The 12250-nt window shown below is 41.0% G+C and overlaps 1 protein-coding gene across 1 annotated transcript in view; it reads left to right on the top strand.

Moving 5' to 3' along the window:
• LOC122556526 overlaps positions 1-12250 on the top strand; it is a 186952-nt gene that overhangs the window by 123253 nt on the left and 51449 nt on the right. Inside the window, exons 2-3 of the mRNA XM_043703276.1 lie at positions 7073-7121; positions 8006-8039. Coding sequence (XP_043559211.1) covers positions 7084-7121; positions 8006-8039 — 72 coding nt within the window. The 5' untranslated portion in view covers positions 7073-7083. The remainder of the gene's footprint in view (positions 1-7072; positions 7122-8005; positions 8040-12250) is intronic.

The following is a 12250-nucleotide window of genomic DNA, read 5'->3' as shown; positions in this document are numbered from 1 at the left end:
GGTAAAAACAATGACTGCAGATGCTGGAAACCAGATTCTGGATTAGTGGTGCTGGAAGAGCACAGCAGTTCAGGCAGCATCCGAGGAGCAGTAAAAGCCCTGTATTCCTGATGAAGGGCTTTTGCCCGAAACGTCAATTTTACTGCTCCTCGGATGCTGCCTGAACTGCTGTGCTCTTCCAGCACCACTAATCCAGAATCTGGTTTCCAGCATCTGCAGTCATTGTTTTTACCTTCTTCACTATCCTACCTACCTGCGACTCCACTTTCAAGGAGCTCTGATCCTCAGCAGCACTCCCTAGGACCTTACCATTAAGTTTATAAGTCCTGCTAAGATTTGCTTTCCCAAAATGTAGCACCTTGCATTTATCTGAATTAAACTCCTATCATTTATTTCATTACTGTTTTTGAGATCTTGTGCATTATGATAATCCCAACTGGTGTCAATCTATCTTCTTTTGGTTTTAATGAGGTGGTCTTTTATTGGTAAACAAACACAGAATGTTGCAGATTTAGACTTAATAATAAAGCAAAAGCTTACTACACAAAAGATAAATAGAATAAACCAAGCTATTTACATATGAGACACATTTAAACTTTTTAAACACAGTTAAAGTACAATCCCATTATAATCCCAATAGCAGCCCATTACAGTACTCGAACACTAGATAGAATTCCTTTTCTACCCTTCGTAGGCATTGAATTGGCTTTAATTCCCATTCATTAGAATCTGATAGCTATATGGCAAATTAAGGAAGAACCTAAGTTTAGACAATCTTAGCTTCAAATAACCTCTTCAGGCGTTTAACTAAACACGTCTGGTCTGGAGATTTTAAACAAATTCTTTATATAGGGGTAACCTTTTCCTTAAAAATCCTAAAACTACCTCCCTTTTTCAGGAAGAACTGTTTCACATACCCAGTTTCAGCCAAGACTTCTACAAACTGTTGAAATGAAACTCAATGCTTTTCATTCAAGTTATGGGCATTTCCCCTAAACCCTCCAAAAAATTCCAAAACTTAACTGAAAGCCTGATGCAATGTACTTTTTACTTTGTTCACTAGTAAACAATATAAACAAAACATCATTCTCGGAAATATTTCTATGATACAGTACTGTGTTTTAAAAGAAAACACCATGGCTATAGAAATACTTACAAGTTAATGATTAAAATCCTTCATCAGGACACTCTGTGTAAAGAACCTATCTCTGACATTTCCCATAAACCTTCCTCCAATCACCTTAAAAGTATGCCCCTCGTGATAGAGATTTCTGCCATGGCAAAACGCCTCTGGCTATCCACTCTACCTATGCCTCACATCATCTTGTACACCTCTATCAAGTCACCTCTCATCCTTCTTCATTCTAATGAGAAAAGCCCTCGCTCCCTCAACCTTTCTTCATAAGACATGCCTTGAGACCAGGGCGGCCTCCTGGTAAATCTCTACACCTTCTCTCTAAAGCTTACATATCTTTCCCATAATGAGGATACCAAAACTGAAAACAGTATTCCATGTGTGATCTAACCCGGGCTCCATAGAGTTGCAGCATAACCTCATGCCTAAACTCAATCCCCCTGCTAATGAAAGTCAACATACCATATGCCTTCTTATCAATCTCATCAACTTGGGTGGTAACTTTGAGAGATCTGTGGACGTGGACCCCAAGATCCGTCTGTTCCTCGACACTGCCAAGAATCCTGCCTTCAACCCTGTATTCTGCATTCAAATTTGAGCTTCCAAAATAAATCACTTCACACTTTTCCAGGTTGAACTCCATTTGCCACTTCTCAGCCCAGTTCTACGTCCTGTCAATGTCCCAATGCAACACCTCTCCATGCTATCCACAACTCCACCAACCTTCGTGTCATCAGCAAACCTACTAACCCACCCTTCCACTTTTTCATCAAAATCATTTATACAAATCACAAAGGGCAGAGATCCCAGAACTGATCCCTGCGGAACACTAACGGTCACCAAGCTCTGGGCTATATACTTTCCATGTACCACCACCCTCTGTCTTCTATGGCCCAGCTAATTCTGTATCCAGAGGGACAAATTTCCCTGTATCCCATGCCTCCTTACATTCTGAATGAGCCTATTATGGGGAACCTTATCAAATGCCTTGCTAAAATCCACATCCACCACATCAACTGCTCTACATTCATCAGTGTGTTTTGTTGCATCTTCAAAGAATTCAAGAAGGTTTGTGAGGCATGATCTGCCCTCACAAAGTCATGCTTACTATCTCTAATCAAACAATGGTTTTCCAAGTAATCATAAAGCTTTTCTCTCAGAATTCTCTCCAATACTTCGCATACCACAGATGTAAGACTGACTGGTCCGTAATTCCCAGGATTATCCCTAATCCCTTTGAACAAGGGAATAACCTTTACTGTCCAATCAGCTGGTACTACTCCAGTGGCTAGTGAGGATGCAAAGATCATCGCCAAAGGTGCAGCAATCTCTTCTCTCACCTCCTGTAGTAACCTTGGGCATATCCTGCCTGGCCCAGGGGACTAATTTATCCTCAAGTTTTTCAAATTTTTCAGCACATCCTCCTTCTTAACATCAAGCTGTCCCAGCATATCAGTCTGTTTCATGCTGTCCTCACAAATGAATTCACAGTAGTGAATACTGAAGCAAAGTATGCATTAAGGTCTTCTCCTACCTCCTCCAATTGCAGGCACAAGTTCCCTCCACTATCCCTGACCAAACTATCTTCATTTTGGCCATTCTCTTGTTCCTCACATAGCGTAGAATGCCTTAGGGTTTTCCTTAATCCTACTCGCTAAAGCTCTTTCATGCCCCATTCTGGCTCTCCTAAATCCAGTCTTCAGATCCTTCCTGGCTACCTTATAATCTTCTAAAGCTCTGTCTGATCCTTGCTTCCTCAACTTTAAGTAAACTTCCTTCTTCCTCTTGACTAGATGTTCCACATCCCTTGTCACCCAAGGTTCTTTCAACCGATCATCCCTTCCTTGCCTCAGTAGGACTAACTTGTCTCCCACTATCAGCTAATGCTTTCTAAATAGCCTCCACATTTCTGTTGTGCATTTCCCTGAGAACATCTGTTCCTAATCTAGGTGCCCCAGTTCCTGCCTAGTAGCATTGTAATTCCCCCTCCCCCAATTAAATACTCTCCTATATCATCTCCTCCTATCCCTCTCCATGACTACAGTAAAGGTCAGGGAGTTGTGATCACTATCACTGAAATGCTGTCCCACCGATAGATTTGAACCTTACCTGGTTTGTTGCCAAGCATCAAATCCAATATGACCTCCCCTCTAGTCGGCCTATTTACATATTGAGTCAGGAACCCTTCCTGGACACACCTGACAAAAACTGCACCATCCAAACTATTTGCACTAAGGAGGTTCCAATCAATATTAGGAAAGTTAAAGTCACCCATGACAACACCTTTACTTCTGCATCTTTCCAAAATTTTTCTCCCAATCTGTTCCTGCGTGTCTCTGTTGATATTGGGATGGGGATGGGATTGGGGGAAGGTCTGTAGAAAATTCCCAATGAAGTGATTGCTCCTTTCCTATTTCTGACTTCCACCCATACTGACTCTAGACAACCCTTCCTCAACATCTCCCTTTCTGCTATTCTTGATTAGCAATGCCACTCCCCATCTCTTTTAACCTCCTCCCCCCAATTCCTTTTGAAACATCTAAACCCTGGTACATCCAACAACCATACCTGCCCCTGTGATATCCAAGTTTTCATAATGGCCTCAACATCATAGTTCCAAATATTGATGCATGTTGTAAGTTCCTCACCCTTATTCCTGATACTTCCTGCATTAAAATAGACACACTTAAACCCTTCACACTGACTGCATGTTTCCCCTGTCGAGTGCTTATCTCTCCTCACAGACTGCCTGCACATATAGTACCTGGCTGTTCACTACCTAGTCCATCATCTGATCTATAGCTCTGGTTCCCCCCCCCCCGCCAATTTAGTTTAAATCCTCCTGAAGTGCTCTAGCAAACCTCCCGCCCAGGATATTGGTGCCCCTCCAGTTCAGGTGCAACTCGTCCTTCTTGTACAGGTCCCATCTTCCTCAGAAGGATTTCCAATGATCCACATATCCAAAGCCCTCCCTCCTAGATCAGCTCTGCAGCCATGTGTTCAGCTGCAATCGCTCTCTATTCCTAGCCTCACTAGCATGTGACACTAGTAGTAATCCTGAGATTACTACTCTGCTCGTTCTGCCTTCTAGCTTCCAACCTTACTCCCATATTCTCTTTTCAGGTCCTCCTCTCTTTACCTACATATGTCATTGGTACCAATATGTACCATGACTTCTGGCTGCTCTCCTTCCCCCTTAAGAATCCTGTCGACTCCATCCGAGACATCCCTAGCCCTGGCACTGAGGAGGAAGAATGCCATCCGGGTGTCTCGGTCAAGACCACAGAATCTACTGTCCTCTCACGATTGAATTTGCTATGACTATTACTCTTCTGCTTTCCCTACTTCCCTTCTGTGCCAGAGACCTGGCCGCTGTGGTGTCCCCCTGGTAGTCCCCCGCCCAACAGTATCCAAAACGGTATACTTATTATTGAGGGGAACGGCCACAGGGTGTCCCTACACTGTTTGCCTATTCCCTTTCCCTTGAAGATTTTGCAAATTTTCAGCACTATGAGGAGTCTGACAGGATAGACAGGGAGAAAGTATTCCCATTGGAGGAAGTACTGTGAAACGATGGGCACTGACAAAAGAAAAAAGATGGTCACATGAGGAATTGTTTTTTGCCCAGTAAATAGTTAGGATCTGAAATGCACTGATTGAGAGTATGAAGGAGGTAGATTTAACTTAGATTTTCAAAAATGAATTGGATAATTATCTGCAAAGACAAAAAAATGGCAGAGCTATGGGAAAAGGCATGGATTCCTTCTGTATTGTAGCTACTCCATAATTCTATGATAAGGATCTTTCTGTTTTCTGTTCTGATAAAGAGTCATGGGACTCTGCTTTATGTCCACAGAGGCTGCTCGACCTACTGTGTTTTTCCAGGTATTTCTATTTTTGGTTCTGATTTCCAGCATCTGTAGTTCTTTGGGCTTTTTTGTTTGTTTTCTTGCTCTTTTTCCTTTTTGGTTATTTGTTAAGATGTATGAAGGTTACTTAATTATAGAGTAATAGAGATGTACAGCACGGAAACAGACCCTTTGGTCCAACTCGTCCATGCCGACTAGATATCCAACCCAATCTAGTCCCACCTGCCAGCACTGGGTCCAGTATTCTTGGTTTTCATTTTGCCCTGATTGCAGATGGTCCATGTTCAAATGCAATAAGATCAGGACAAAATCTACGGTTGGGCTGTTAAGTGGCAAGCAAAATTCACAGCACACAAATGCCAGGCAATGACCATCTCCAGTAAGAGACTATCTTACCACCACCCCTTGACCTTCAATGGTATTACCATCACTGAATCCCCCAGAAACTTAACTGGATTCACCACTTAAACACAGTGGCTTCAAGAGCAGGTCAGAGGCTAGGACTGACTCCCCAAAGTCTGTCCATTATCTACAGTGTACAAGTCTGATAGAATACTCTTTACTTGCCTGGTAGGATGCAGTCCTGACAACACTCAAGAAGCTTGACACTTTCCAGGACAAAACAGCCCTCTTGAGCAGCACTATGTCCAAAGAAGCACCATGTCCAAAAGCATCCATTCTCTCCATCACTGACACTCAGTTGCAGCGGTGTGTATTATCCACAAGATATTCACCAAAGATCCTTCAATAGCACCTTCCAAATCCATCTAGAAGGGCAAGGGCAGTGTGTACATTGGAACACCACCACCTTCAAGTTCCCCTTGAAGTGACTTACTATCTTTCAGTGTTGCTTGGTCAAAGTCCTGGAAATTCCTCCCGAACAGCATTATAGATTAACCCACAGCAGGTGGACTACAGTGATTCGAGAAGATAGCTCACCACCATGTTCTCAAGGGGAACTAGGGACAGGAAATGAATGCTGGCCAGCCAGTGACACACACGTACCATGAATGAATAATGAAAAAGAAGACTTACACTGCAGTGTTTAGTAGGTTATGTGAAAGAACAAACTTAATTAATTTGTGTATCTCATTAGTTACAATGTATTCAATAAATATGTGACATAACTGCATAGAGGCTGGTATCATGTCAGCAAGTCAACCTTTAGTTGCATGTGCGCTGTACACTGGCTGTGGCCAACCAGCTCAGAGTTAGTCCTTCAAGTGAGGAGCTTCTGAATCTCCTGTTTATTTATTTTTTCTTTTTCTTTTTTTGTGTGTGTGTGTATACATGTGAGACACAGTGAAAGACACAAAGTGCACGAATCTTTATTCAAATTCCACCACCAGGAAGATAGGAAAACACCCGAGTGGCCAGTGACAAACACTGTCCTTCACATCAGAGGGCAGTGCTGTGTGATCTCCTGGTTATATTTTTCTCTTTTTTTTTCCCGGGCTCTAACGTAACCGTGGAAGCTCACCTGTTTTTTTTTTCTTTTCCCCTTACACTACCACCTAAGTGCGGTAGTGCTTATTTTTTCCTCAGCACCCATGGTGTGTGTGTGTGCAGGTGTGAGACACAGTGAAAGACACAAAGTGCACGAATCTTTATTCAATTTCCACCACCAGGAAGATAGGAAAACACCTGGGTGGCCAGTGACAAACACTGCCCTTCACATCAAAGGGCAGTGCTGTGTGATCAAAAACAGTGAAGGGGAGGGTAGGGACTAAATCAAGATAGAGTTGGGGGGAAATCTCCTGTTTCTATCTATTGCTCAGGGCTCCTGATTAGACCTGGTTAACAACCGTACTCAAAGATCTCATAGTCAATGAGATCCACCTGGTTCCAATCACTGCAATATATGAAAGATTGAACTATCTGTACCTAACCAAGGTACAGATAGTTGTGTTTATTAAGCAAGACAAAAAATGTGTATTTTACTGTAAGATTATGAGAATGGCATATCGTTATAACAGGGAGAAGCAATTAACTGATTGTTTGTTATATGCTTAGACTTCTCATAAATTGTATAGAAATAACTTTTTCATAAAATTGTTTATCCTTAAAGGGTTAGAAAAAATGATGGCTGATGTCCTGGAAACAGACTTGAACATTAGGTAAGGAAATGTTGTTCCTCTATGTATTAACACAGATCCTATTCAATAGTGTTTGCAGTATAAGCTATAACTGTCATACTGTTCAACAACAAGAATACAAGCCATGTAGACCAAAGTATAGATTAGAAATGTCAAATTGTATATACTATTTTCAAACTGTACTCCTACATTTAAAATATGCTAACTCATTTTCATGATTTGAGCTCTGACAGATCTCTTGTTTTTTTCCAATATCCAATGCCAAAGCTCAATTTCCATAAGAAAGCTATAAACTGAAGCAAGATTTAACCCATAAAATAATCTGACAAAGCAAGTGATAAGGAAATTCGTTACAAATAGGGTGTGCACTTACCTTCTTGATCTATCTAACAAAATTGATGGGTGATTAAAAATCAGGTTCCATTTGGTCTGCCATTTATCTTCCAGTAGCTGCTTGATATAGTAATTGGGCCGTTGAATAATCTGACAAGAAATCTTTTCAATTTTTCCATAATAGATGAAGAAATTAGATAAGGAAAACATTGTGGCAAAGAATGATTTGGGAAACCTTAAGATGGAAATGTCCCTATTTCTGGGCCACAAAGTTGGAATTTAAATCGGACCTGCCATAGATATGTGTCATAATATTTCTGAGCAGGTTGATTTAAATAATTCATAGGTCAGACTTGGTAAAACAAAAAGGAGGGTTTCTTTCTGAAAGATATTGAACCAACTGTGCTTTTATGACATTCCATTCATTATCACATTTACTGGCAAAACAATTATTTTTTGAAAGTGAATTAAATTTCTTAATCTGCCATGGTGTAAATTGGTCTCATTTGGATTGCTAATTCAATCTTGTACCCAATACATTATCGTATTTAATCATTCTTTATGTTTTCCAGGGATAAGCCTGATTTGAAAAAGCAAGCAGCAGAGGTAAATTCAAAACCCTTTGATTTTCTTGAGAAATACTTAAAGGATCTGTTTTCATTTCTTCCTGATGTCATTGAGACTAAAGTCACTATTTTGTGTGATAGTGATCATTGTACATCCTTTGTCTTCCTCATTACCTTGCTATTTTCAAATGGTTGACCATATAACTTGGTACTCTGAGGTATTTTCATTTTTCTGGTTCCATCTTTGGATGCTACAAGGCATGCAAAGCTTCATATGGTTTCTTCTCTTGGGTCTGCACTGTTATCATTAGCATATACCAACATCCATTCATACCAACATCTATGTCAGCTTTAGAACATACAACAATCTAACTTTACTTCCATACTTGATTCATGACTTAACATGCTGCAGGATCCCATTTTGACAAATAGCCTTGGGTGAACTTGATAAGATGACTGGAAAAACACAGCAGATTTAATGTTTTGGGTCTAGTGACCCTTCTTCAGAAGCACAATGAGCTACAATCAATTCTGAAGAAGAATCACTCGACCCAAAACTTTAATTCTACCTTTTCTCCTCAGAGGCTGCCAGATCTCCTGAGTTTTAGAATCCTTGTGGCCCACAAGCCAGTAAACACCTTTCACCAGCTCCTCACAAAAATTAAAGACCCATCACCCACATCCAACAGGGCGAACATTATCTACAAGATACCCGATTTTTGTTCTTAGATTTTCAGCATCTGGAAATCTTTGGTTTTATGATAAAGCTCCTGTTGAGTTGCACCATATCATTTGTAATTCAGGAATAGTTATTATTGCTCTTTTTGCTGCTGTGGTATTTGACACTGAACTAAGCTGCAAATTTCAATTTTGCAAGTTCACGTACTTATTTCTCTAATATTACTCAACCACACCAACTCAGCTCATCAAACTTCTTCAACAGCACCATCCAAACTTGCTTTTCCAGTGCCACACTTCTTGACTCTGATCTCCAGCATCTGCAGACTTCACTTTCTCCAATTTATATATCTCTGTTGGTACTTCCAGTTCTGTATCTGAATGGTTTGTTCAATGTGTCTATTAATTGAGTTCTGGTTGAATTGTCAGGCTTCAACGAATCCTCTAGCCTCTCTCTGTTTGGTTTGTGCTAGGATGTTTACATCTTCCTAGTTGACTTTGTGTCCTTTGTTGTCTGTGTGGTTAGAATTGAGGGAGTGCTAGTTGTGTCTGGCGGTGGTGAGCTGATGTTTGTGCACTTGTATGGTCAGTTTTTGTCTTGTTTGTTCTATATAATGTTTTTCATAGTCTTTTCATAGTATGTTGTAGATAACTTTCGTCCTGTTGGATAAAAGCAAATTACTGCGGATGCTGGAATCTGAAACCAAAAGAGAAATGCTGGACAATCTCAGCAGGTCTGGCAGCATCTGTAAGGACAGAAAAGAGCTGACGTTTCGAGTCTAACTTACCCTTTGTCAAAGCTGAGAGATAAATAGGAGGGTGGAGCTGGGGTGGGGCTGGGGATGGAGAGAACATAGCTGGGAAGGCGATAGGCAGATGCAGGTGGGGGGGTGATGCTGATAGGTTGGAGCAGATAGGTGGGGAGGAAGATGGACAGGTAGGACGGTTCAAGAGGGTAGTGCCGAGTTGGAGGGTTGGATCTGGGATGAGATGGGGAAGGGGAGATGAGAATACTGGTGAAGTCGACATTGATGCCATATGGTTGGGGCTCCCAAGGTGGAAGATGAGGCGTTCTTCCTCCAGGCATCGGTTGGCTTGGACTTGGTGGTGGTGGAGGCCCAAGACTTGTATGTTCCTAGCAGAGTGGGAGGGGGAGTTGAACTTGAAGTGGTCGGCCATAGGACAGTGGGGTTGTTTGGTGCATGTGTCCCAGAGATGTTCCCTGAAACATTCTGTGATTGCTGTCCTGTAAATGGCAATCTATTGATCAAGTACTGGTAACTGGGATTAGTGTAGCTTGGTGTTTGCTGGTCAGCGTAAGCAATATGGGCCAACAGACGTGTTTCTATGCTCTCTGGCTCTAAGGCAGATCACAGCCACCTTCACCAGGGGAATTTAAGATTGGCGAGAACAAGCCCATATCATGTGAAAGCATGTAAAAAAACTGCATACTTACCTCACCTGATAGATTTTAAAGCTTTCACAATGTGTTTTTTCATCGGTAACTTTCATGTCTTCATTGTTGTAGTTTTGCAGCTATCCACCTCATCCAAGACCATATTTGTTTAATCTTCCAGAGAATGTGGAAACCATCATTTGTAATTCTAAAAAAAACTCAGTGTTTTATCTCCTTTCTTGATTGCACTTCTTTCAGTATTGCTATTTTGTTACATTCTTTACATTAATGCTAGTTTTTGATTTTGTTCAACTTAATCCCTTTGCAGAGAATATTCCAGAACAGTCCTTAATTCTACTGTCACTTCTAAAATGCATAGATCTTAATTTGGATTTCTTTTTATCTTTCAATTGCCTTTGCCAATGCCTGGCTGGATGTGTCCTTGCCCCGTTGTTGATACCGATTGCATCCATATTTCATTCATCTGGCAGTACATGCCCTGTTTGGAAACATAAATACCTACATCATGTTGAAAGCACCCTGTACTTTATGTATCATGGTTTGATGTCTTCAGTGAATTTGAGATTTTCAGTAATTGAAAAGCAAAGTGATGCCGATGCGAGAAATTTGAAATAAAAACATAAAATTCTAGAAATATCCAATTGAATGGGATGTGAAGAGGGGTCAAAGGGCAAAGTTGAAAGAAGAGAAAGGGTTGTTAGAAGTCTTCTGATGAAACAGTAGAGCATGCAGTAGACAGACATGGATGGCTTTGAAATAAAATAGATAGGGATAGACATACAGGAACATAAGCAATACAGCTATCTCAATGTTGGGGCAGGGAGCTGAAGGTGATATTGCAAACCCTCAGTAGAAGTAAGAGCTAGATGATATTTTCGGTTGGTTTAGTTTTGAACGAATGACAGTTAACTAGCTCTGATATGATATAGGAAGACATTAAAAAACTTCAAGAATGAACATATAAGCAGCAAATTGATTTCCATTTTGATAAATGTATGGTGATGCACTTTTTAAAGAGTAATAAGGCTACTTGTCTGAAAATAACACAAACTGCAGAATTTGAATCCTGCTGAAAAAAAGACACATTTTGTCAAAGCGTTTCATCGTGCATTCATCAGAACTGACAAGAATACTACTATAAAGGGAGCGGCATTTTATACTGAATGAGTATTGAGCACTGAATGGATTGAGAATGATAGAGTCATAGAGTCGTACAGCTTGTTCCATTTATGCACCATCCTCTGCTTGAAAATTTGTTCCTCGAGTCCCTTTTAAATATTTCCATTCTCGTCTTAAACCTATGCCCTCTAGTTTTGGATTCCCCTACCTTGGGTGAAGACATTGGCATTTCACCTTTTCTGTGCTCCTAATAATTTTATAAACCTTGATAAAGTCATCCCTCAGCCTTCTAAGCTGCAAGGAAAAGAGTCCCAGCCTATTCAGCACCTCCTTATAACTCAAACACTTCAATCTCGGTAACATCCTTGTAAATGTTTTTTGCATGCTTTCTAATTTAATAACATTCTTCCTGTAGCAGGGTGACCGTAATTGTCTGCTGTACTCCAAACGTGGTCCTACATTGGTCTTGTACAGCTGTAACATGGTGTCCTAAATCCTGTACTCAGTGGTCTGATTGATGAAGGCAAATGTGCCAAATACTTGCTTCACCAACCTGTCTCCCTGTGATGCCACTTTCAAGGAACTATGAACTGCATCCCTGGGTCTCTTTGTTCAACAACACTCCCCATAGCCGTACCATTAACTGCATAAATCCTGCTTTGGTTTGTCTTTCCAAAATACAACACTTCACATTTATTTAAATTAAACTCCATCTGCCATTCCTTGGCCCACTGGCCCAGTTAAACTTAGAACAAAGAATGCTACGCTTCGGCCCTTGATATTAGAACATAGAACATAGAACAATACAGCACAGAACAGGCCCTTCGGCCCACGATGTTGTGCCGAACTTCTAACCTAGATTAAGTACCCATCCATGTACCTATCCAAATGCCGCTTAAAGGTCGCCAATGATTCCGACTCTTCCACTCCCACAGGCAGCGCATTCCATGCCCCCACCACTCTCTGGGTGAAAACGTTGCCCCTTAGATCTTTTTTATATCTTTCCCCTCTCACCCTAAACCTATGCTCTCTAGTTC

The sequence above is a fragment of the Chiloscyllium plagiosum genome, chromosome 2 (assembly GCF_004010195.1).
Source record: "Chiloscyllium plagiosum isolate BGI_BamShark_2017 chromosome 2, ASM401019v2, whole genome shotgun sequence".
In the NCBI taxonomy this organism is placed as follows: domain Eukaryota; kingdom Metazoa; phylum Chordata; class Chondrichthyes; order Orectolobiformes; family Hemiscylliidae; genus Chiloscyllium; species Chiloscyllium plagiosum.
This window is presented reverse-complemented; position numbering and strand designations above follow the sequence as displayed.